The 27,646-nt window shown below is 36.8% G+C and overlaps 1 protein-coding gene across 4 annotated transcripts in view; it reads right to left on the bottom strand.

Annotated features, from left to right (window-relative positions):
* Positions 1-1,796: 1,796 nt before the first annotated feature.
* flfl (serine/threonine-protein phosphatase 4 regulatory subunit 3 flfl) overlaps positions 1,797-27,646 on the bottom strand; it is a 106,520-nt gene continuing 80,670 nt past the window's right edge. For 3 of the 4 annotated variants that reach the window (XM_081731072.1, XM_081731073.1, XM_081731074.1), the window contains exons 15-17: positions 27,328-27,512; positions 16,446-16,606; positions 1,797-3,147 (exon numbers count right to left, since the gene is read on the bottom strand). In XM_081731072.1, the coding sequence (XP_081587198.1) occupies positions 3,052-3,147; positions 16,446-16,606; positions 27,328-27,512 (442 nt within the window). In that variant the 3' untranslated portion in view covers positions 1,797-3,051. The remainder of the gene's footprint in view (positions 3,148-16,445; positions 16,607-27,327; positions 27,513-27,646) is intronic. The other variant, XM_081731076.1, reaches the window with a different exon arrangement.

Here is a 27,646-nt window from a genome sequence, read left to right as displayed (position 1 = left end):
AAACGAGCAGTACGTATAAAGCAACATATATCAAGAACTTCTGTTTCTTTGAATTGTTCAACAGATTAAATCCTATGTGGAAACGAATACTTTATAGAAATCATGTAATTTAAACTTAGACTAGGACATCAGTGTTACTACTCTGATGTCATCACTTCAGTACAATCATGGCTTATTTTTATATTTTTCTATAATTTATACATGCACAAATTACAAAGTAAAATTAAAAACAGAAAACTTCTGTTAATACGCACGTAAGCCATATATCCTACAATTAAAAAATGCCGAAATACATGAAACTTCATTTATTCTGGAATATAACTTGGTTACAATGTACAATTAAAAATTCCCTCTTGATGAATCTACAAAACATGTATAATCTCTATTGTTTTTATACTTTCTTTTTCTTTTCTTTTTTTTTTTTAGCAATGGCAATAAATTGTTAGAAGATATGATGGCGACCAACGAGAGGTACGAATAACTAATTTAACTCGGATCTTGCAGCTCATATTGAGGGATCCAAGCTAAATTTGAGCCCCAAGTTACTTTTCCCTCTCATAATACTTACAGGGAGTTAAGGAAGTGTTATATACTATACATGATTTTAACAGAAAGGACACTTAAGAGAATGGCTAAAAACGGATACCGAAACAATTGCTGGAATTTATAATAGAGGACATGGCATACAAAAAGTAATTTTAGGTTGCTTATAAGACCCAATATTGCCTCACTTAAGAACAGCAAAGTTAAGACACGAGACCTTTCCGTAACTCCCTATAAAATGATGATGATGATGTGGATGATGATGATAGACTATGACAGCTAATGTTCTGTGTTTATCGCACAGATGTTTGTTAAATCAGCCCACAAAGAATAGACAGGCCAAACAAGAAGCAAGGGAAATTTATAATACACACATACACAGAGCACAATAACAAGGGGCAACATGTATTTCAATACACAATATCAGAAAGAATAGGTTATGCAAATATATCGAATAAAAGGCAATGAGGACATATTGTGTGATTCAGATTAACTCAAAGAAAATCATATATCTATACTTTATTGTATCTGCGTTTTTCCCAAAAAGGAAAGCTATTTTTGTGCAAACTGATGAGCAAGAACAGAATATCTGCTCAGCTTTGGTCAACAGCTTGTACCTGGGAGAGAACAGGGTATACAAAACTTGGCCCTCAATGTACTTAGATTAAAAACCATATAGTTCTGTTTTCAAAGAGTTCCATATCATTTTATGCCCTCATATCGTACTTTGTTTAAAATGAAAGTTTATGAACACAAGTTCTTTGCTATTTTCCTTTTTCTTTAAAAAAATGTTGTATCACAAAGAAAGAAAACTTAAAATCTCTTCTTCAAGACAGTCCACTCTGTTTTGCCCATCAGACTCCATCTGTTACACTTTCTGAACTCAACAATACTGAAACAGTAGCATAGCCAGAGGACAAGCCCTCTACCTAGCAGGACAGAAATACACAACATTAATTTAGGAACAAGTCAAAATATCCAATGGATATCTTTCCTTTTCTTCTATACATTTTTTTTTTTTTTTTAACAAAATGTTCAAGACAGCAAAAATTTCTATAACTCTACAGTACAAACCCATCGCCCTAATTACTGAGTTTACTATACAAACCTAAGTCAGGTTCCATAGGGATAACTCCCTTCTCTTACTTCTTGTCACAGTCCAACCCCTTTTTACTTTTCACAGCCCTGGCTGTAAAAGGTCTTTCTCTCCTGCTGACAACAAATTGTAGTCATACTACTAGAGCTCTGACACATTTTTTTTTTCAGTCGTTCACTAGTTTAATTTGCGAAGTCACTATGCTCCCTGATAAATCCTCCACTTCTTATTAAATAAACTGCCTATCAAGTATAGGCATTCATATATCCTACCAGTCTTCAAGGCCGATAACGCGCCCGTAAAGTTCTCCATGAAGGAAGAAACAATCACACAATAAAGGCCTTTTGATATAATATATATATATATATCTATATTTATATATTTATATTTTGTAACCGTGTCCCACATCACAACTCGAAACTACATACTTCTATTATCCGCTCTCATGTACACGCGCACACACACACAAACATACATCACACACACTCGTCCGTTTAATAATCCAATTTATTATATCTGTTCTTCTTTGCCGTCAATTGTTTGAAAAAATACACGAATTTCCACACAATAGGTATTACCAAACCTGGTAACAGATGCTCTTGTAACATGAGGAAGGACTCATGAACTACATTCGCTATGTGTTCAACTCTTCAACCCATACATACAATACTACTACTATCTTTTTTATTATTATTTTTTTTATCTTCCTGCCTGCAGGACCTTTGTTCAGCACATCCACCACCAGAAATATTTCGTTTTCTCTTTAACAACTGGCTTGTAAAAAGCGAGTGATGAAAGATGCTGTAGAACACATGATGCAGTCCAACTTCTTAGCAGACCCAGAAGACAATTCCTGTCATGTGGAAAAACTCTAATACCTCTTTCGATCAGCATAATGTACTTCCTTTCACTCACTTCCTCAACTGTTGGTGAAAATGATGAGTGATATGTGAACACCAGCGTGTGGCAGTGCTGTATTGGCAGCCTGGACTTTGGTTGACTTTTATCTCCAGACTACTGCGGAGAAAAAAAAATGGTCAGCTGGAGAGTTAACAACGCAATATTAATTTCTCCTACAACCCAATATCTTCTGCTTTGAAGCAGTTTCTTCCTCACTGTTTTCACTTATTTAATCCAGACCACCTTGCGCTTGATGTTTTTCTTTTCACTTTTAAAATAATGGTTGTTCCAAATCACACTGGCACAAAGTAGAACTTGTCACGAAAAATTACATCCTGCCATCACAAAATCACTTAATTTCAACACATACACTCATAACATTCACACAACATACACACCCAAACGTGCACCAATGACTATGTTTTCACATTATGCATCAGAAGAATTTCCACTATCCTTGGGCCTGACTGATGAGATAAAAAAATGATCATACATGCAAACTTGTTCAGGGACTATGTTAGTCTTGCTCTTTTAGGAGTTGGAGCGAGAACTTCTCCATCTTCTTCCTCTTCCTCTTCGTCTGAATCGCCTTCATAGTCCACAAGAGCCTTAAAAGAAAAAAGAAAAAATGTAAAGATTTTTTCCTACGGATCTTTTATACTACTTTACCACACTACGCAATGTGACACTTCTACAGTGCGACATCCATCAACCTAAAACATCTAATAATTTCAGTGATACTTCGAACGTAATTGTACGATTATTGTACTGTTCTTAGCCACTAAACCCTGTTTGTTACCCTACCTAACGAAATCCTGCAAAAACTAGTGTAGTCCAAATTATGTCCCACTTTATGATTCACTGTAATAATGATGTAAGATCAATTGCAACACTATTATACTATTGCCAAGACTAACCATCAGGTATTCAATGTCCTAATGTCACAGGAGAGAATACACCTGATACTACTATATTGTTTGTAGGATGTCAAGGAAATATCTCCAACATCAGCGTGAAGAATCCCAATTAAAAAAGATTTAAAAGAACAAGATACAATATTATGTAATCGCATGTGTGCCATGTGGATGGATTCGTCGATTGCCTTAAATGGGCCCCAAGAACAGAAAATTCGATTTTACGATTAGTTAAAAATTACAATCAAAACCCTCAATCAACATATGGTGATTTGCGACTATGATCATCTTGGCCTGTGCATTCTCCATGATACGATGAATGGCCAAAGGTACGTGCACTTCACACACGGCGGGACTACAGCACTTCGCACTATCGCAGTCATGGCATCACAATACTTTTCCTAGTGACTAGTGTTAAGTGACCAAAGCCCAGACTTTGACCCACTGAACTTAAAATATTTTAAGGAGAGGCATAATTAAGAAAGTGTATGTGAGAAGACCGCGTGATGTCGAAACGTGGGACTTATTTTGGCGGAACATACTACGCAGAATATCCAACTCCGTCTGAAAAATATGTTGCAATGGTCATTCTCGCACAACATTTGAAATGCGCACAGTATTCTAAAATTGTAAAGTCCACGGCATACTTTACAAATGAAATAAATAATTTAACATCATTAGTGATGGGATAATACTGTAACAAAAATGGGACACTAACTATGGGTCACAGAAGTAAGACAACGTAATAATTACAAAAACACATTTAAGTTATAAAATCTGTCTAAGTGGCTATTGATGTAGAAGTAGTGAGAACATGCGTTAGTGATGTTAAGCTTGCTATAAGTATTAAGGTCGATTCAAAAAATTAAGTTTCTGGGACGGATTTCTGACAGCAGCAAAAAATCTCCTTTTGTGCCTGGTCTCAAAAAATAAATAAATAAACAATAAAAAATAAATAAATAATAAAAAAGTAATATAGCGTGAGGCATCTAAAAGTACCATCTAAAATACCGAAAAAACGAGAAGTTAGTGATACATGGTTTGCAGTAAACAACAATATCAAATGGGGCTCGTCAAACGGAAGCATAATGTGGTAGGAAAAATATCACCAAATGGGGCATCAGGAACGAAGTGAACTTTGTGGTACTTTTAGATGCTTTACACGCTGTGTATATGTATATATACGAGGTGGTATCAAAAAGTTTCGAGACTAGTTCTGTAACACCCGAACACACGACAGCGGAAGGCTGCACACAGGCACAGGAAGCACCGACCTTCATAAGTAAGTTACCAAGACACAAAGTCCTGTGTACCTAGGGAATTGTGTAGCTGGTGCTATTCTGATCACGTGTGTTACCACATCTGCGAATTCGTCATGGACAGCAAGTTAGAACGTCGAGCGAACGTGACATTCTGTATGAAACTGGGAAAATCCGTTACCGAGATGCTTAACATGATTTCGCAAGTGTACAACGATGCTGCAATGAGTCGTTCGAGATGTTTTGAGCGGCACGGACACTTCAAGAGCCGAATAACATTACTGGAAGAAAAAATGGGATCAGAAAAAACACCCGAAAATGTTGAAACCAATCGGCAAATTGTGCATGAGGATCGTCGGAGAACAATCCACAACATTGCTGCCATTGTCGGTGTGTGAAACAGTAAAGGCAATCCTCACGTATAATTTGAACATGCACAGTATTGCTAAGTTCATCCCCAGGCTGCTGACCCAGAAGCAGAAGGAATACAAAAGTTTGAATAGAAAAGAATACGAACACACACAGGGTAGATGAGAAGATTACGAGATATTCTATAACTATGGATCCCAAAGAGCAATGCACTAAAAGATAAAGGAATGATCATAAAGTCGTGAGCATGAAATATTTCAGGGCTTTGAAATATTTCAAAATGAAACATTTGTTAGCGAATATTGTAGATCCAAGTTACAGGGGCAAGAATTTGACCACCGAAGAACAAACGGACGCTCTAGAATATCTGAGACAGATTTCAAGGCTTTATTCAGATGTTGATGAGGTAGAAGTTCTGGCCTAATTTGCACATTGTCTCCTCTAACTTGGTGGAATGGTCCCTTCTTGTGAGCTCACAAAATTTCCAAGCAAAGTCCTTGGCCTTCCTGTCACATCTGCACCTTGTAAAGGGATCTTTATCACATAGGGGAATATCCATACGAAGAAATACAACCGTTTAACAAATGAACGTGTTGCTAAACTGACTTTTGTAAAGAATAACCTTAAGTACACATCAATATTTAAAAAGACATCTGTTGGAGATGAAAAGCCATCTTCCCTTTCTACGAGGAGTCGACCGAGTCCGAGTAGTAACCAAAATGAGCCTACAGCAAGAACAAGTAGATATTTAGTGAAGAAAAGGAAGAAGCAGCTTCAAGGACGAATGGACCCAACGTGTGAAGAAGAAACATTTTTACACCTACAGAATCTGATGATGGTGACACTGATGTTAATGTGCCATATCCAGACTGGTGAAGCTGATATCACTGAGAACAGTGACAGTGTTCATTCTGATGTTTCTGACGCAGAAACATATTACCAAGTCAATTAAACATGGGAACTATCGAGTCTGTCGTATACTCGTACAACGAAAGTCTTACATACATACATCCTGTTTGGTAACTTAGCCTACTTTAATAATAATAAAAAAGGAGACTGTATTCGCTGTTAATAGCTGCGATTTTTATTTCCACAATACAAGTGACATATCTGTATTAAACAACCACAAAAACGAAAAAAATATTTTTCTGAAATTTCAATGAAATATTTCAGATGAAAAATTTAAACTAAATATTTCAATTTCAAAAATTTCATGAAATTATCCATCCTAAATGTTCATGATCGCGTCGAAGTCTGGCAAGAACTCCGTCAGCGTGTTATGGATAACCCGTCCTTTATGTCGAGGATCATTACCAGTGAAGGAATTTAGGTACGATCCTGAGACAAAGCAACAGTCTTCACAGCGGAACAGCCCATCATCTCCACGATCGAAAATAGCGAGGCAGGTCCGCAGCTCAACGAAGTGCATGTTCATCATTTTTTCTTTCTTTCTTTCGACATTCATGGCATTGTCCATCACGAATTCGTACCCAGGGGTCAGACTGTCAATAGCAAGTTCTACTGCCAGCTTTTAAGGCGTATGAGGGAATACATTCGGCGAAAGGGACCAGATCTGCAGCGCGCGAAAAAACTCACTGCTCCACGACGACAATGCATCCTGTTATCGTGCTCTTCTCACACGTGAGTTTTTACCAGAAGCAAGATGATTGCACTTGCGCACCCACCCTACTCGTCAGACGTGGTTCCTGCAGACTTCGCCATCTTTTCGAAGATTAAGATTCATCCAGCTCAAAGATTGCTGTTTGAACACCATTGCGAAGATCCAACGCGAATTGCAGAAGATACTTGGCACATTTCTGAAAAAAAGACATCCACAGTGGAAGAAACGCTGGCAGCTGTACAAGGTGACTATTTTGAAGGTGTAAGTGTAAACGTAGATAAGTAAAGTACTTCCTTGTGAAAAATCTCGAGAAATTTTTTGATACCATCTCGTATATACAAGGTATTTTCATGACCTGGAGATAAACTCAAGAGTGGTGACAGACGATGACAAAGAACGCAATTTGAGAATAGGAACAAGAACAAGTATCCGGAAGTGGGTCGTTTCGGAGATAGACGCTACAGAAAATTTGTCGAACGTAACAAAAATTGCCATAACTCGAGAACGAGATGTCGAATTAAGATCTAGTCAAAGACAACATGCATTATTCGCACCTGCGATTGCATTTTTGTTAAAATGGATTGGAAATAGGAACGGCGCAAGGATAATTCCAAAAGAAAAGTAGGATGATATGTACATCTGAAACAAGAAATGTAGATTAGGTACTACGACTCAGACATGCGACAGTCAAACATGCGGTTAGAATTACAAGGTATAAATGTTTACGAGAGCAGTAGTGCAGCATGTCAATATGTACAAACATCTCGCAGAAGAACAAAGATGATTTTGGAAACATCCTGGTTTCATACAGGAAGATGTACGTGACAAGGGAAAAAGAAAAAACTAGTCGACAAAGAAAGCTAGTTGTGTAATCCAGTGGACATCGTAAACGAATGAGAAAATATCTTCAAGAGACAGCACAGAACGTAGCTACGCACCAGCTAAACACAACGACGAGTAAACTCTTACCATGTAAACCAGTTAATACAATGGTATGATACGTAATGTACTTATAGCTTCACAGATATTCAAAATGACGTCCCGTGACGTTGATACAAGTATAACAGAGTCGTCGGAAGCTTTGTAGCACACGCTTAAATATTTCTGTCATCATTGGCAGTGAGGGTCCGTACAAGGAGTTTCTCTTCACTCTCTATGGGAGTTTCACACACTATGCTTTTGAGGTAACCCCACACGAAAAAATCAGATAGCGTGAGATCCAGTGAACAAGCTGGCCAGAAACTGGACTCCCTCGACCGATCCACCTATTTGGGGAAGTCTGATCGAGATACGCACGAGAAACAGAAGCAAAGTGGGCTGGCACTCATCATGTTGAAACCACATTTGCTGACGAACACCATCTGCTAATAATTCTGGAAGCCTATGCTGCAAAAACACAGCGTACACTGATGCAGATAAAACAGGTCCCTATAGACCAACGTTGCCTGCCCACGTTTACTGCAAATGTCTATTGATGGCTTTTGACAATTATGGCGTAAGGGTTTTCGCCGGCCCACATGTGATATTCCGACTATTAAATAAATCTGTCTCTAGTAAAACAGGCCTCATCGGTGAACACTATCGAGGCACGAAACTGACGATTGGCCGCACAGCGCTGAGTCCTGTTATTTCGTTATCCCTATAGGTCGTGAAGATGTCGCAAATGTCCCGTATCCCGCAAACAGAACAGGAGCGCAAACATGGCGCGCCTGGAATGCTTCGGATAACTCTTTTGTGAATATCACGATATAACCTAGCCTCTTCATAACAGTTTCCATTAGCCATTTCGTAAGTAAACACCATATCTGAAAGCTCGACAACCACGAACTTCATTGCACTGCTAAAGCACTTAATGTAACACAAACGAGAACACGGAGTAACTTCACTACATTTGACCATCAGCACTAATCAGACAATTGCAAACAAGCCTTCGCAACGGCATGAAACGGAACACATCACACAGTCAAGTGATAGCTGTATAGTAAGCTAGTGATTCCTATGAACTGCTCTACTGTAGCAGTGAGGGTTTTCCTATCATTAGTTTCGACTGGTACTCCGTCTACTTGCTGTTTCCTGGCACTCCGTGTGTTTGTCATGTTTCAAATAGAAAACGTGTTCACGGCTATGGAACGAAGCTGTTGTACACATCTTTGGCTTGGAACCTTATTGAGATGAGATGAAACTCTACATCTACAAAACGAGAAGAGAAAACCTTACTTTTGGTCTCATATAGAAAACTGTAACTTCTTCATGTGTATTTTCCTTGACCGGACTATGTTCCAACATTTTCTTTTCAGTTATTGTGTATTACCATCACTTTTCGGCAGGTCATACTCGGACATAAAACATTTTGGGACGCAGATTCGTTCTTTCATGACTGCCCATCATCTCTATCAATGTTTCCCACAGTCGCAGTTCCCATCCTACTCGTAGCTCATGCTTTTGCAAACACACGTTTTCTTCTCATTTGGTTCAGATACTGGACATCTTTCTACCCGAAACAACTTTATTGCGTACAACTAACGATTTCTCGTTCCACTTTATTTCAAATGTACGAATTATCTACTCTCCTTTTGTGGTTACTCTTGTGCTGCTATTGCTTCTAATTTATTCCTACAATAACGCAATCCAAGGTGTAAATAATAAATATTGCCTTTAACTGGATCTTAATCCGACATTTCGTTTTCGAGTTATGGCTCTTTTGTTCCACTGTGACACATTTTGTTCCTATTCTCAAATTATTCTATTTTCATTGTCTAATTATTCTTTTTATAAGTAGAAACCGCTGTAAAGAAATTCAAGAAACACAAATCCCCAGATGTAGACGTCATTCGGCTGACTTAATTTTAGCTGGAGGCGAGAAATTGTGGAATAAGATACACAAACTCATTCTCCTTATCTGGAACAAGGAAAAATTGCCACAAGAGTGGAAAGAATCAATCGTTCCAATTCACAAGAAAGGCGACAAAAGTGAATGTAATAATTATCGAGGCATTTCTCTTCTGTCAACATCCTATAAGATTCTTTCAAATATTCTATTAGCAAGATTGGCCCCATACGCAGATGAAATTATTGGAGATTATCAGTGCGGATTTAGACAAAATCAATCAACTGTCGACCAAATATTTACTATTCGCCATATACTCGAAAAGGAGTGGGAATACAATACCCCGGTACATCAACTATTTATTGATTTTAGAAAAGCTTACGACTCAGTTAGGAGAGAAACATTATACAACGTTCTTACAGAACTTGGAATACCGAGAAAGCTAATTAGATTAATTAAGATATGTTTAAATGAATCCCAAAGTAAAGTACGGGTAGGAAAATCTTTGTGCACGAGCTTTCACGTCGAAAATGGCCTGAAACAAGGAGATGCGTTGTCGCCATTATTATTCAATTTTGTTCTGGAATACGCTATAGGGAAAATTAAAAGATAGCAACCAGGGCCTAGAGTTGAACGGTATTCACCAGGTTATGGCATATGCTGATGATGTAAATTTAATAGGGGATGACAGAAGAACAATAGAAAGAAATGCAGAGGCCATATTAAACGCTTGCAGTGACTTGGGTTTAGAAGTAAATGCAGAGAAAACTAAATAGATGGAAATGCGTCGGGGCCGTAATACGGCAAATTATGGATGTGTTAAAATATCAAACGGTACTTTAGATAAAGTGGGTGCTTTCAAATATCTAGGATCAATATTAATAGACGAAAACCATATTCATGAAGAAATTAAATGTCGACTAAAAGCAGGGAATTTGTTATTATTATTCAGTCCAAAATCTCTTGTCGTCGCGAATTTTGTCGAGGAATTTGAAGCTTAAAATATATAAAACGATAATCTGTATGGTTGCGAAATATGGTCGCTTACTTTGAGAAGAACATAGACTGAAAGTATTTGATAACAAGATCCTGAGACGAATATTCGGACCCAAGAGGAACGGGAATGGGGAATGGCGAAAATTTCATAACGAGGAACAACATAATTTATACGATTCACCAAACATTGTTAGGGTCATCAAGTCTAGAAGGCTCAGGTGGGCAGGTCATGTAGAAATGAAAGAAAGTGGAAATGCTTTCAGTCACTGGGAGACCAATCGGAAAACGACCATTAGGAAAACCTAATGGAAATGCTTTCACTGGGAGACCAATCGGAAAACGGCCATTAGGAAAACCTCGGCGCAGATGGGAGGACAATATTAAGATGGATCTCGAAGAGATAGGACTACAAAGTAGAAACTGGATCCAATTGACTAAGGATAGAAATCAGTGGAGCTTTTGTGAACGCGGCATTGAACCTCCGGGATCCATAAGCCATAGAGTTAGTTAGTTTAATTGTTCTTCATAAAATTTTGAGAGCCGAAGGAAATAAACTTCTTATATTTACACCAAATGTCATTATTTGTAAGGCAACAATCATTCTAACGATATAATGAAGTAAATATGCAACAAGGCTCGAGTTCATGTCAGAACACTATTTCAGAGCAGCCTGTCTTAACCTTTGAATTCCAGCCCGACTGATGATAGCATCAAGTGTTATCACACCAATCACGGTAGTAAAAGAGCACACTTCGTATTAAATCACATTGAAACGGAAAAGCCATTATTCGTTTATGTTATCAATTGCCGCATTGACTCCCAATAGGAATAAAAGGAAGCCTTCCAGAAACTACAAGAAAACTTAGTGAAAGAATTATCAGACGTAAATTGTTTGACGTGGGCTTTAAATTATGCGTCCCTTCTCGGAGCAGAAACTATTACAGAAAAAGCCTCAAGTATTGTTTTGCATTTCAACATTGATATTAAAACTAAACAACACAACTGGAATTCAGTAATGCTTTCCCGTAAAAAGATGACATTTACGCAGCCCTTCCATTACATTCGACAGGAAACAAGATACATGCTTCTCGTTGTTGTCATTCCAACTGTAAGAAATGCACAAAAAGTTATGTTACGAGCATCAATTGCAGCCGAAGTGCGCGCTACACTTTTATGTCCGAGAATAGAATCATTAGTAGGTCAGCTTGAATCTTCCAGAATTCATGGAAATCTATAACTGTCCATATTTTCAACAAAAACGAGCTCCCTGCCATGGTAGTAAACCAATAGTCATGGCTTCCTTTGTGACTATCTACTGTAAACCAAACACGATAGGCCGTCACAGATTGAACATACACACTCAAAAATACTTCCTTAATTGCAGGATATATTACAGGAAGACAAATGTGGTATAAGAAAATAATTAACGACCAAAAAATCGATTTTTTTTTCTCCAAAAATCACGCCTTCAAATAAACAAAGGAAACTTTTTTGCATCTCTACAAAAATTAAATATCCCGCTATGCATGAGAAAGCAAGCTTAGAATCTCCTGAGCTAGTAAAAGCACTTTCAGAACAGGAAACCTTTTGTCTCACATCATTGCATGCATGTCAACCATCAGCTATAAAGTCCCTACAAAATTATTGTAAACCCACAATTAAGAGTCGTTTTTTTGTCCTACTACAATAGAGGAACGAAGTAGAGAAATATGACTGTTCCGAGTGCTTTTATAGTCTGGGAATCGAATACTTTGAAAAGATCATTATCTCACCAATGTGTGCAATTAAAAAGTAGTACACGTACAAACAGCAGCAGTTAGAATAAATCATTTCAAAGGAGAGACGAGAACACAGATGAACTATTCTCATGGGATAGAGCAGAACATACGTAGCACTTAAATATCCAGCATAATAATCTTAATGAATTAACATGAACTTATGGAACTAAATAACTGAAAAACAGATATATTAAAAAAAAAAAAGTTTTTCGGAAACGAGAGCACGTCGTGATTTAAATATATCAGAATTATTTAACTAAATATCCCAGGACTATTGTTGTTTCGAATGGAACGATATACACAACAATGAGTTTCACGGGCAGAAGAAGTTATTTGAAATATTTTCTTATAAATTCTGAAATAATTTAATAGAGTAAGGGAAAAGGAGAGTAGCTCAAGTGAACGGTATTTGTTCACCATATTAGGCACTAAATAAAGCTTCGACCGTCTACCACTGTTAGTCGAGTCAAATTAGACAAAAAGGCTAAACCCGGAAAAAATCAGACGTGAAATTTTGTACATACCTTTGGGAAGGTGTATATAACACCATACTAAAAATCCGGAAATATCCGGTGACGGATTCGGCCGACAAAGTGTGGTTTTACAACGTAATGACTGATTCTCAATTTAATAGCTATAATTCACTTTGTATTTCCACTATTGGTGTTATTTTTACTTCATTCGAATAACAAAGGACTTTTCTTACAGATCACGTATTACACTTACAAGTTTACTTCATATGTGGGAAGTAACGGAGAGATTTCTTTTCAAAAATCCCCAAAAATTTTCCTTCTTCCAAATAGTTTTCTTATATATTAGTCCAGAAAAGATCATAACAAGCTAAAATTTTGCACATACCTTAGAGAGCATGTATATAACCACATACTAAAAGTCCTGAAGTATCTGACGACGGGTTTGGACGCCATATTGGAAAATGGCCGCCGAATTGTGTCTTTTTAAAGGTAATAACTGTTTCTGACTTTGATAGCTATAACTCACGTAGTATTTGCATTATTGATGTTATTTTCACTTCATTCGAATAACAAAGGGCTACGCTTACAGACCACGTATTACACTTACTAGTTTACTCGACACGCAGGAAGTAACGGAGGAGTTTCTTTTTAAATGAAATGAAATTTTTGAGTTTTACGTCCCATGGTTATGCCGGTTAGGCTAAAGGAGACTGTGATGATGAGTAATGAATGAAATGGTGACGGGAAAACCCCGAGAAAACCCACGCACACGGTGTTTGTCCACCACAAAGTTCACTTGGCGGGAGCAGGGTTTGAACCCGAGACCCCTAGCACCAGAGGTGAACGCTCTACCACTGAGCCACCGCGGCCCGGTTTCTTTTTAAAAATCGCCAAAATTTCCCTTCTGAACATTAGTTTTCTTATATATTAACCCAGAAAAAAAATCATAACAAGGTGAAATTTTGCACATACCTTTGGGAATGTGTGTATAACAACATACTAAAGGTCCTGAAATATTCAGTAACGGAACTTTTCTTCTTCAGATTCCTTTTGCTTAATCAGTTAACAATCTCGTCCTCTGAGACTAGCAATTAACACCATAATACATACAATATAACATCCAAGTTTCATTCAAATCATAGTGACAGAATCGGAATGACAATAAAACTTCGTTAAGTACTTACTACACCTTGACTACTCATAGAGCGAATAAGGCATTCTATCAAGCTACATTCGACAACTGTTATGTTTACTTCTTCAACGCTACCTGTCACATCTCTAGAGAAGTTCTTTGTGAATCTGAAGAGCAAATCTCGATTTATTGGAATACTTTCTAATCATCTCACGGCTGCTAGCACCAGTGTTCTTCAAGCCTCTGGAGATGCACATACCCAGATTTTCGTACAACAATAGAATTCTCTCTCAAACAGCCACATCCAGTATCAATTATTGGGGAAGATATTGATCTGCTTGTACTTTGGCCTCATTAGCAAGTAACCAAGAAAGTTCTGTCGCTTTTTCACCCAACACCTAACATCGATATGTCACCTAAGACGTACCTGAAAGATCAAAAATAGTCCCCATCAGCATTGACGATCTTCTGCCAACGTTATGGAAGACTATGGATCCCATCGCTTGGATAGAACTTGGTGAGTCGTGAGGCAAAGTGCATTTTGCACCTCTACTTGGGATTTGAACTGGGGAACTCTAAGGTGATTGTCCAAGGAATGGAACAAGTGATAAGTGGACATTGTGATGTCCAGGGAGTAAGGCGGATGCAATATGTTTCCCATCTAAGGCGTAGAATGGTGTCCCGCGTCATCCTAGCCACGTGGGACTTAGCGTCGTCCTGTAACAGGAGGACCCCTTTGTAATTCAGAATAGCTAGCTCCAGAGTTTTGAGTTTTTTCTTGAACACGGCTCAACTGCTGACAGTATACAGCTGCATTGATACTCTGACCAGCTGGTAGTAGTTCCCGATGCACGATGCCGCGAGCAGTCCACCAAACACACAGGAGGACCTTCTTCTGATGCAGTGTTGGCTTCGGATGTTTTGGAATCAGTTCATGGGATGCTAACTGATGATGACGGCGCCGTGGAGCTTCGTATAGGACCCGCTTCTCATCACATGTCAACACCTGTCCAGAAATAGCTCCTTCTTCAGACGAGACAGCAAATAAACACAGGTGACTGCCCACGTTGCCTTCTGGCCAGAGTCAAAACATGTGGGACCCATAGACTCAACTTGTAGTGCATCCCAAGTTGATGGTTGTGCCGAATGGTTTCTCCACTCACACTGAATTGTAGTCCCAGTTCCTCACATATCTGGCCACTGTTTGCATCAATTGCTGCCTGTAGATCATTTTGTACATGTGTTGGTATTCCGGCACGTGGTGCGTCTTCGAGTGTTTCGTCACCGTCCTCAAAACTTGTTAAATCACCTCTGCACTGTTCGGGTAATCACGACACACTCATTAAAGGCCTAGCGTATCTTCCGCCCAGGTGCAGCGACATTAGACCTCAGTTTCAACTTGAACATCATACACGCCTTATGACGCTCTGTAGAGGTCTCATGTTCACTCTGTTCTTATGCAAGTTCACGGTGTAACTGAACTTCCACAATCACGTAGTACGTTGGATATACATACAACAACAACTGACCTTCGCCTTATCTCCATTCGCATTCAACTCACGGTGTGAGGGCCAATTGAACACAGACCTCCACAAACAGTGACAGAACTTCCTTGGTTACTTTTATATTTCCTCACTTGCTAATGAGGCCAAAGTACAAGCAGATCAATATCTTCCCCAATAATTGATACTGGATGTGGCTGTTTGAGAGAGAGTTCTATTGTTGTACGAAAATCTGGGTATGTGCATCTCCAGAGGCTTGAAGAACACTGGTGCCAGCAGCCGTGAAATGATTAGAAAGTATTCCAATAAATCTAGATTTGCTCTTCAGATTCACAAAGAACTTCTCTGGAGATGTAGTAACTAGCGTTAAAGAAGTAAACATAACAGTTGGTGAATGTAGCTCGACAGAATGCCTTATTCGCTCTATGCGTAGTCAAGGAGTAGTACTTAACGAAGTTTTATTTGTTATTCCGATTCTATCACTATGATTTGAATGAAACTTGGATGTTATATTGTGTGTATTATGGTGTTAATTGCTAGTCTCAGAGGACGAAATTGTTAACTAATTAAGAAAAAGGAATCTGAAGAAGAAAAGTTTAGGGATTTAAAAAAAAAAAAAATCCTCCGTAACTTCCCTCATGTGTGTAGTAGACTGGTAAGTGTCTGTAACCGTAGTCCTTTGTTATTCGAATGAACAAAAATTAACACCAATAGTGCAAATACAATGTGAGTTATAGCTATTAAAGTGAGAACCTGTTATTACCTTTAAAAAACACTATTTCCAATATAGCGACCAAACCCGTCACCGGATATTTCCGGACTTTTAGTATGTTGTCATATACACCTACCCAAAGGTATGTATAAAATTTCAGCTTATGATTTTTTTCGGGTTAATGTATATATTCACTGGACTATGTATAGTTTGAGATATTTCTTCTGTTTAATGGAATTGACTTTTAGCAGTTTAACTTTTATCGATATAGCAGATTGCTGTCCACTGTAATCAATGAAAATAATAATAAAAATTAATCTTACCTTTTTAAATAACCCTGTTGATTTAACTTCACCGGTTGTTTGATTTGGAGGAGAACCAACAGAAGCATTATTTGTAAGATTATTATTAAGGATTCCTGCCTTTGTAGTACTATTGAGCATCTTTGGACTGTTGCTTTCAGTTTTCTTATCTATGATTTTACCTGAAACAATATTACAAAATAAATATTTGATCTGAAACTAGTCCATCCACAAAATTAGCAATCGCAAGTGCTTGTACATATTCGGTCATAAATAAAAACAATATTGATCATTTTAATTGAACGTAATAACTGTATTATTTTATAGAGAGCAAGATTTTAAAAAAAATAGTCATACACATAAATAATACACAATTTATTCCAAATGTATTCATAATTTCCAACACTTGTCATTATATTATAACACCTAAAATAATGTATGCTATTTCTTATCAGTAGGTTTCGAAATCAATAGTTCTACAGTATTGATTGATTGCTGCTATAATGCATTTGAAAAGAAATAAATAATTACTTTTTTTTAATGAAAATTCAGACAAAACTACAATATGAATCTTCTAATTCGTATGTATTTGTAGACTTGTTTTTAGCTCCTATGTGGGTTTTCTGTAAACGTGATCTCTCGAAGTTTAACCAACTCCTCATTTATTATATCCAGGTCTATGAATCAGTTTCAGCAATTTTCAATAAATTTATTCAACAAAGAGTTTTTTGAGAATTTTTACATTCCAAAGATAACTGAAGTAGTTTATATAAACAAAGACACATAGGAGAAAACGTATGTTTCGAGTAAACGCAAAAAGAAAGTGGTAATACTGCATTGCTGTCAACAAAATAGTGGTTACTGAGTTGGCAACAGACTACATCCTTTGCAAAATGTAATTTCCCGATAACACTGTATTGCACTTGTATAGTAATGAGTAATACATACAAATGTGCAGTAATTTTTTTTTTTTTTTTTTTTTTTTACGCAAAAGACTTTTGTAGTACAAAACGGATAATTGAAGGTCATATTAAAGCTTCAGAAACTACCTTTATTTCTCAAAATTTATTGAAACTAAACTTACGGAAATGCTGAAATCGTATGTTCGATAAAATGAATATCGTCCTGCTGTAAAAACCGATCCAGACTTTTAACTCATTGACCTTTACCTGATTCACTTCGGGTTCTTACGTTGCAAAAATTTCCAATTTCCTGAATAGGTTGCCTACAACTGTCATACTGTTGAAAATAAATTTTAGAACACTGCAACACATCATTATGTAATGATTTGATGACAGCATATGTCATTAAAGTAAAGGGAACATTCGTTTTTGAGTTGTTTTTTTTTTAAGGCTCCCAATCACGTAAAAGCTCTGTATTCATAACAACTTCAAAAGGTGATGGGTTTTCTTTATACAACACCATTATAATTAGATAACACTCTGGATTACCAATTACTCCCTTCTGTAAAATTTTCTTTCTTATCAAACAAAGGTTTCGGTCACACTAGGAGAAACTATGCCTTCTGACCGGAAAAAGTTTAAGCACATCCTTTTTATAAACTCCTGCAAACTAAAGAGTAAGCTGTCATCAGAAAATTTCTATTCTGACAACCTGTGGGATCAGAAAGCAAAACAACTGTGGAAATATCAGGTAACTTCTAAAGTTGTTTTTGCAGAAAGTACTATAACAAACAAATAACAGAATTTGGATTTCTTTAAACCATCACATTTAGTAAACGTGTAGTAGTAACTCGAGTCGCCATACATGTATATTAATGCAATAAGGCTACAACATCCATTTATAAAATTGGTTATTCACATGTAGTTTGGGGATGGGGTAGTTTTTGAAGTAGCCAAATTCTAATTTGAGTACTTCACAGTTATGACCTTTACTTTTGGTAATATAATCGTTATGAATTCCCTTTTTTGTGCTGCCTTTCTCTCATGTAGGTCTTGCAAGGGTCATGAGTATCAGTTTTTAATTTATTTTTGCATTATTCACAAAAATCACAAACATCTGTTTTTTGGTTTTCGTATACAGTGCTGGAAATTGGTATAAAGGCAGAGGGACATTTGAAAATAGCAGGAGGTAAGAATGCCGAGGATGGATGTAAGTGATATATTTACAAAGTAATATTGTATACTGTACAAAATCAAAAGGCATATCGTTTGCTAATACGTCACTGGCACACGTAATTTACACAAAAAGAGAAATGAGACGATTGTCGGGTGGAAATTGGTATAAAGGCACCCATGGTTACTTGTCGATTGGCACCCTGTACACGTTCAGCACTACCCCTGATACGCCTTTGAGAATCAGCTGACACAGTGCGATAAGAGATGCGCGGGTGTGAACGTCTGTGAGCTTTGTGTGGGCCATGCCTCGTTTAAAATTGTTGTCGAGTGAGGAACAAGCATGTGTCTGTGCGTACAAGGACATGGGCCTGTCAAATCGGCAAATTGCAAAACGGTTAAATCGTTCAAGTTGTGTAGTTGATAATTACGTTCGGTTGGGTGCACAATATGGAAAAAAAGGGAAGTATGGTAGAACGAGAAAACTCTCGGAGTCCACGAAACGATTAATTGTGCGCAAGGCAAGGGCCGGAAATATGTCGTCTTCCCAAATTGTTGCTGCTTGCAAGTTACCTGTCACATCCAGAAGAGTGCGTCAAATTTTGAATCAAGATCCACATCTTACATTCAAGAAACGGAAGTGTAAACCACCCTTAAGTGCGACGCACAAGCAGGCGCGACTCCAGTTTGCGCAAATACATATGTCGTGGACATCCGAATGGAATCACGTTGTGTTTAATGATGAGAAGAAGTTCAATTTAGATGGTCCGGATGGTTTTCAATACTATTGGCATGACCTTAGGGAAAAAGAGCAAGTGCAAATGAGCAGAAATTTTGGTGGAGGAAGTGTTATGATTTGGGCAGCGTTTTGTGTTAAAGGTACAACCAACATTGCATGGCTCAACACCAAGATGAATTCATCGACGTACACTGAGATGTTAGAAATAGAATTGCTGCGGATGTATGAGGAGCTGGACGATCAAAACCTGATTTTCCAGCAGAACAACGCTGCTATCCACAGGGAAGCAGCAACTAACTCTACAGTGGTTTCAAGACAAAGGCATTTATGTCGTGGAGTGGCCAGCGAGAAGCCCTGATCTTAACCCGATAGAAAACCTATGGGGTATCCTTGCCCGCAATGTTTATCGCAATGGACGGCAATTTGGGTCCATTGCTGAGTTGAAAAACGCGATACGAGAAGAGTGGTCAGCGATTCCACAGCAACAACTAACAGATCTCATAAAAACAATGCCGAAGCGCATATTCCAACTCATTCAGAAGAAGGGAGGGACAATCAAGTACTGAACACTCATTTTCCATTCTGCACTTTAAATTATACTTTCATTTCTGTCAAAGACAGTGGGTGCCTTTATACTAATTTCCACCCGAAAATCGTCTAATTTATCATTTTGTGTATACTACATGTGCCAGTGACGTATTAGCAAACGACATGCCTTAGATTTTGTACAGTATACAATGTTACTTTGTAAATAGATCACCTTTATCCATCCTCGGCATTCTTGCCTTCTTCTATTTTCAAATGTCTTTCTGTCTTTATACCAATTTCCAGCACTGTATTAAGTTCATATTTTGTCTTGAAGTATTCATAGTAGGTTTTGAAAGACAATTTTAAGTTCTTGTCAGTTTTTTCTTTGTAGTACTCCTTAAACATAGAATGCAAGGTTTTAATATTCAACATGCAGTTATTAAAAATACTATAGGTTACTTCTGACTTTACAATAGTCACTTCCTTCATGTGGGACAGACAAATTATTCGCCCATTAGAATCAGTACATTTTCCGAAATATTTCTAGGTCTGTTTACATGAGATCCACGTTTCTCTTCAAGACTGATTCAAAAACAGACTACTCTGAACAAAAATACGCGATCGTTTCACTGAAATCTAAAACTAACTGAGCAGAAATTTTCTACAGACAAACTTTTAAGAGACCAATATGAATGCTGTATATTCAAACATTTTCTCTTCGCTTTTTAGGGTGAACAATTGTTTTGTTTGGATCTTCCACTTTTTCCATGCATCGTGCCACTCAGGCATCTCGGAGGCTTTTTGATTGACCGTATAAAATGTGTCAAATGCTCTAATTTGGATTTAAAATTATAACTTTATGAAGCATTTATTATGACAGCATTCAGCATTAATAGCATGTGTTTTCGCAGCAACAGTCTTACCTTTACATTACGTATAATCACGATCTAGAACACGGTTTGCCTCTGACTTCTTCATGACGTTTGTTTTTCTGTTTTGGCATTATTTTCCTAGTTCTCTTCTTTCTCACGAAGTGAATACGTCCATCACTACTATTATTACTACTTTCAGAACTATCACTCATTTTCAAGTAAATATATCACACACCCAACCTAAATAAAGAGCAAGCACTCGTAACTATTGTACTGTAGTACGAATACCAGCTGTGTGTCAGAGATGAAACAACAGATAACTTGGTATAATTCATAAGGTAACTGAATCAAAGAACAACCTCCACTCCCAGGTGTGGATTGGTCTCAATATGCGCCACCCTAAGTGCCTGTTGTCTGCTTTGGTGTGTTTTGTGCGCACTGCTCACCCAAAATTAAAGTATTGACATGTCGCTGGGCGAGTAGCTAGTGACTAAGTTTTGGTATGGTTCTCAGCGAGTTCGACCACACTGAAGAATAACGTAGTGCAAAGTCAACTGCTTCAATTTGCAGGTCAGGTTCAAGAAACACATTTCGTTATAACAGATCTCTGCATACGGCACTGTCGTCTTCAAACAGGTGTACTACCCTCATTTTTTGCGATATTGACATGAAACTGACACCACTGAACTTTTAGACATAGGCAGGCATCGGAGCATCTAATTGCATTGAAAATAGCTACTTTGTGACCACATGAACCACAAAAGGAGACTTCGTAGACTAAATAAAGCAAAAAAGGAGACTTTGAAGACCAACCCGCCTCTGATAAGGAACTTCACAAATCAACTTTCAGTCATAAGTTAGAAAATGTAACATTTTTTATAGTGATTTACCCCTACCAAGATGCCGGTTAAGACCAGAAATGAAAAATATTTATCTATTTTCCAATCTTCCCAAATGATTAAAGACCTTTTTAATTTTCGAACATACATAAAGTAAGCTGAGGGACAACTCAGCTGTAAAGTCTTCAACAGAACAAAGCTTTTATTTCTGGTCCTGGATGGGTATTGGCGTTTTTTAAAGATACAATTACATCATTCTGATTTGACATCTCGGTGTTTTTTTAAAGATACAATTACATCATTATGATTTGACATCTCAGGAACATTATATATAATGTATGTAACAGAACATACAAAATATGCCAACAAAAGGACTGTTTTAGAATCTTCCTATTTGTTAGAACTCCATTGAGGTAATATAAGAACTCACATACATCGAATAGATCCGCCATTTTAAGGGTGGCAAAAAGCTAATTGTTTCGTATAAGCCCCCTTACTAATCTTTTAGGATACACTGTTTAATTGTTTAAAAACCTGCGAAAATTATAAATTTAAAACATTCAACGGCATTTGTAACAAAATATTCTGAAAGCAAAGTGATTTCCCCAATTCTGTTACACTATAATAGTCAACAATATCATGTTGATGTCGTCGTTATTTCGTAACATTGAGGTAATATATGCATGCACAGTCACGAAAGAAAGTATTCTTCAGTTGACACAATTTCTTATCATAATAACTCAACAACAAATTAACCTATTAGAGTACCAACTTTGGTAAGTTATCAAGTTATAACCATTTTAAGGATAGCAACAAAAAGATTCAAATTAATTCATTTATTCTCAAGTTACTGGCAAAAGAAAATTTGTCAACTGTCAAATACTTTCTTTCCCGTACAAGTCAGGGACAAAAATCGAGCACTCCCCATATAACTTATACGAGGAGTGCCCAACGTTTTTGTCCCTGACTGTACTTATATTTGACACTCGTGTATCATTGTAATCACGGAGACTCAATAGATGTACTTCATTTGTTTATTCATGAAGACCGGAGATATGGGTTTTATTTGCTCGTATGCATCAGTTAATTGAAATTTACGAAATGCATAACCTTAGAGAGGAAATTCTCGAATCGAAGGCTACAATGAGACCATGTTCGAATTTACACTGCGACATAGCGAAAGGCATATCTAGTTCTTATATTACCTCAATTTACAACCAATTTAATTAGGATTCCCACTTATTTTGCAAGTACAAATTCTCTTACTTTTCCAGATCATGATTTACAAAATTTCCGGTTCTACATATAACGTAAAAAGGCATCTATATATTCCTCTTGCTACGGGCTAACTGCACGAACATTTATATAGTCGTTAAACCGTAACATTATTTTTAATGTCGGAATGTTAAACCAGGGCTATAGCGAAATAAAGGTTTAGAAACTGAATCTGAGAAGTATAAATCCATACTTAAAATTCTTTTACTTTTCCAGGTTTTTAAAGGTTTCTATGATCGAATTCTATGACTTTTGAGTTAGATGAATTCCATCACTTTCCCGGTTTACCAGGTCGATGGGAACCCTGTTAAATAAATAAAATAAAATAAAATAAAAAAGGTGGTAACCTGTTGCAAATTCCCTTGTAGTTAACAAAAAAGGAGATAAACACAGAAAGGTCTCCCTGGCAACCTCCCTCTAGGGAGACAAAAATCCCTCCAACCTCCCACACGAACACACACACACTGACTATATTTATTATCTTGTATTTGTCATTTTCTATTCATCATCATGTATTATTTTCTTTTATTTAATTACTGACATTTTCTAGTACATTGGCCACAATCCAAACAATATGACTAAGTATGTATTAAAAAAGAGAGAGAGAGAGACTTAGTAGACCAATGTTTCAAAAATAGAGACTGACAGAGACTTTGGCCAAAAAAAGATACTTTTAGATGAAAAAGAGACTCGCTCCGATGCCTGCATAGGAGACAAGAATACGCAATCTCTGTAATAATAATAATAATAATAATAATAATAATAATAATAATAATAATAATAATAATAATAATAATAAAGCACATAATGTGTCCTTTTACGTAGGTCACCTCAATTATGATCACTTACTACTATCCTATACTTTCAAGCATGCAATGTTTGTTTACACGAACGTTACTTTGTCATTAAAACAATCTAATATTTTCAGCAATCCCCACCGGTCTACCGGCTGGCTCATGTGTCTGGTACCCGTGATCCCGCGTTCGTTGCTGATGGGAGACCAAAAAAAAAAAAAAAAAAAAATTAATGTCACAATCATTCACTTTCATTAACCATCCGTCTCCTTTAGCCTAAAAGGCATAAATGTGGGATGTTAAACTAAAAATTTTTATTTCATTGTCAATCTAATACTTTTATGAAATAAGACGTATCTACCCTTCTTTGGTGCAAAAACGCAATTTTGGTAGGATATGAATCTGAAAACCAATTTACGGCGACTGTACGGAATTCATTTTGAGGATTGTGCTCTTTGGCTACGTGGCTAATGCAAGTACTTTGTGTGTGCTTTTGTGTAAACCTATCTCTTGGCTCGACTCCCGTTGGGAATGCTTGCCTGAAATAGAAGCTTGAGATCCACTTTAATTAGAAGGTATCTTCTAACAGAGCTTTGTGCTGAAAAGGGATGCTAAATTTTAAATAATAAGCGCTTGTAGAGCTCATAGTGGTCTGGTCTCCTGTAAATACTTGAAAAGTGAAAAGAAGCACACGAAAGTGACCAAAATCTCATCATGCCCCTTTTTTCCTTTGTCAATTTCTCCATCACCTCTCTCTTTGTTGTTTTGTTTCATTTTTCCTTCTTTACTTCTTCTTTTTGAGCTTCCTCCTTTCTTAGGTTTTCTAAGTATGCTCTGTAGTTACAGTAAGCAGACTCAGCAGATGTAAGAAGCTTCTGAGTAAGTTGAACCAGTTCTGGCCTATTTCCGAATTTCTTCATCCCAGACATTATATTTAACTTAGCATTGAGAGTTTTCAAAGTCATGAAATATTCAAATTCATCACCTACTCCTAAGAAGAACATACAAGAAGCATAACACAAGATGAACATGATGAACCACACAAACACACACGGAGCGTTAACTATTACGAGAGAAAACTAAAAGACTATTATGATAGACGAAAGAATAGACACAGAACGGTTCTCAACCGCACCTTGAGAGCTCAAGCATCCACCAACCATCCACTGTGCTTCAGGAAGAATAAAGCTGACTGTTTCACATGTGGCAGCTTTCAGAAGAGTAATGAGTAACAAGTTTCTGCCTTTTTCCATTTATTTTTATATTTTTCTTAGAAAACTGCCAATGCAAAGCATAAATCACACGAAAAAGTCACTTTACCTCCCAAAAAAGTAACTTCTAGTGACAAATTTGAAAAAAAGTACTTTTAGTGACCAACTTGAAAGAAAAAGTAACTTTTAGTTTAAAAAAAAAAAGTGACTCGCTATGAGCCCTGCGCTTGGGGAAGACGGGAACATTTTCCACGAAGTAATACTACAATTTTTGGGTACGAGAAAGCAATAGAAAAATATACATATAAGGATGACTTAACAGAAAATAGTGAAAGCATTATCACAAATATTGTAACCTCTTTTGATGGAGTTTTATCACACGAGGAATGTAATATGTAAAAAGATAAAAAGAAATCCCATTGCTGGCAATACTTTTATTTTTTTTTTTTTTAAAAAAAGTTTTTAAATCAAATTTTATATTTTCGAATTGTTATACTTATACTGTTCTTTCTTTTCTCTTTTTTCACATACATATACACGTATGAATTTCTCTCTTCATTTATTATTCCCACTATCATGTATCTCATCCAATATGGCACCAACCTGGACGCTACATATGTAGCTACTTATCTGTTCTTTAGTTTTGTGTTCTCCTTTCTTCCTACTTCTTTCCTTAAAAAGAAACAGCGAAAACACTTATAGTGCACCTTTCTCAAATGTCGGTTGATACTGTATTTATCACTTTCTGGTACTTGCTGCTTTCGAATATACGTAGTAGTTCCTTATATAATATCTGAAAAGTCAGTTCCCAATTTTAAATGTTAATAACCCCTCCATTTGTTAGCTGACTTGACTAAAATTGAAGCAGTACACAACATATTCCTTGAAGTTTTATTTCACATCCTTTTAAATTTCCTCGCTGTCGCTTCATTATTCTTAAACGATCTGGTACGTATGCAACTGCCGACTGCAAAATGTTGTGCGAAACGTTATTGACTTCCTTCTCCCATTTGTCTATGTATTGTAGTTTTCCGGTACCTCTACCTTTGCCCATTCTCGAAGGCAAAAGTTTTAAGAAGTCTGATGGTGACTGTAGGTAGGTTATTTGTGTGAACCATGTCTGGCAACCTATCGACTGAGGAAAACAACTACGCAAACACTTGTGAATATCATTTGAAAAATGCGAGTGCACCATCCTGCATAACCGGAAAGTTGTGGAAAGTTCCATTAAGAAATTACTGGCAATTGACGATTTTACATTTATAGATATTTTTCGGCATTCACTGTGGTTTAAAAAATCATGAGATGCAGCACTACACAATTACCTTTGATCCTACGCTAACTATACCATTGATCTAGCTCGACACCTTTCTTACCACGTTATGCTGCATGGAACATTCGTTGTAGTCTTAAAGAATTTCTCCCTTCTTCTTTTATAGAATCTTTATTAAATCATTCCTTTTAAATATATATATATATATATATATATATATTTCACCTGTAAACAAGTGATTATTCCCAATGCATTCTTTTTTTTACTCCAAAAGGAAGGGAGGAATAAGTATTTATTTTCCCTTCTTCCTCCTTTTCAACAGACTCAAAATGAGCTACAGGCGATCGAAAATATAGGGTTTTTTCTCTTTCTTTGCTTATTATACTGTTTGTCATATCTGAAGCTCTAGAGTATTAATTACTCATACCACTCCCATCTAATTTCCACATCTTTGGTATATCAGATTAAATTAGAAAACGACAAAATCTACTTCTTGACCATCAACAGGGTCTCTCGTTATTCTGACACTGACAGAGAAGATGAACCCACCAATATTCGCAAATATCAACATATTGATAACCATATCAATATGAGAGAAATGTACTGTGCAGTCTTGCTAAATCTGATACGTCTTCTTCGTTTAAAAACACTTGTGAATATCATTTGAAAAATGCGAGTGCACCATCCTGCATAACCGGAAAGTTGTGGAAAGTTCCATTAAGAAATTACTGGCAATTGACGATTTTACATTTATAGATATTTTTCGGCATTCACTGTGGTTTAAAAAATCATGAGATGCAGCACTACACAATTACCTTTGATCCTACGCTAACTATACCATTGATCTAGCTCTACACCTTTCTTACCACGTTATGCTGCATGGAACATTCGTTGTAGTCTTAAAGAATTTCTCCCTTCTTCTTTTATAGAAAATTCACCTCTAATTCTACTATTACTTGAAATTAACATGTTTCGCCAGCTTAACACATCCCCAAAGTATTAACACTGCGACATAAGATTTCAATAAAAGTAAAATTAGTGGAGACCCAATATATAATTAATTTTTACTGTTTAGCTCAGCGAAAAAACGAGAAGTGTAGGACCCCCACAAGAGAATGACAAAATGAAATAATGTATTTACCATATATATATATATATATACAGTGAAACGTTAATCGTTCCCATAATGATGAAAGCATTACACATGCGAAGAGAAGGGAGTAGGTAAAAAAAAAAAAAAAAAAAATACGGACTTCCCTCGTGGATTTTTGTTAAAATGTTGAAAGATAACACATACCAATAGAATCGAGGTCAGAATCGAGCTTCTTTCCAAGGAGATCATTAGTTGCAGGCACTACAGCTTCACCATCTTCGAAGTCGTCTTCTTCACTAAACCAAATTTCTTCTTCTTCCTCCAACTGTCTCTGGTCCCGACGATATCGACTATTCCTCAATATAGAAGGAACGCTGGAACATATTGAACTGTTGTATATTAAATATGCAAATATCAGCACGAAAAACTCCGGAAATACAATACATACACGTCAAATTGTAAAACAAAGAACCTACATGGCGAACAAGCAAGGAACACAATCAGACACAAAGAAGAACCAGAT

This window comes from Thermobia domestica, chromosome 11 (assembly GCF_964235325.1).
Source record: "Thermobia domestica chromosome 11, izTheDome1.hap1.1, whole genome shotgun sequence".
Lineage (NCBI taxonomy): Eukaryota > Metazoa > Arthropoda > Insecta > Zygentoma > Lepismatidae > Thermobia > Thermobia domestica.
This window is presented reverse-complemented; position numbering and strand designations above follow the sequence as displayed.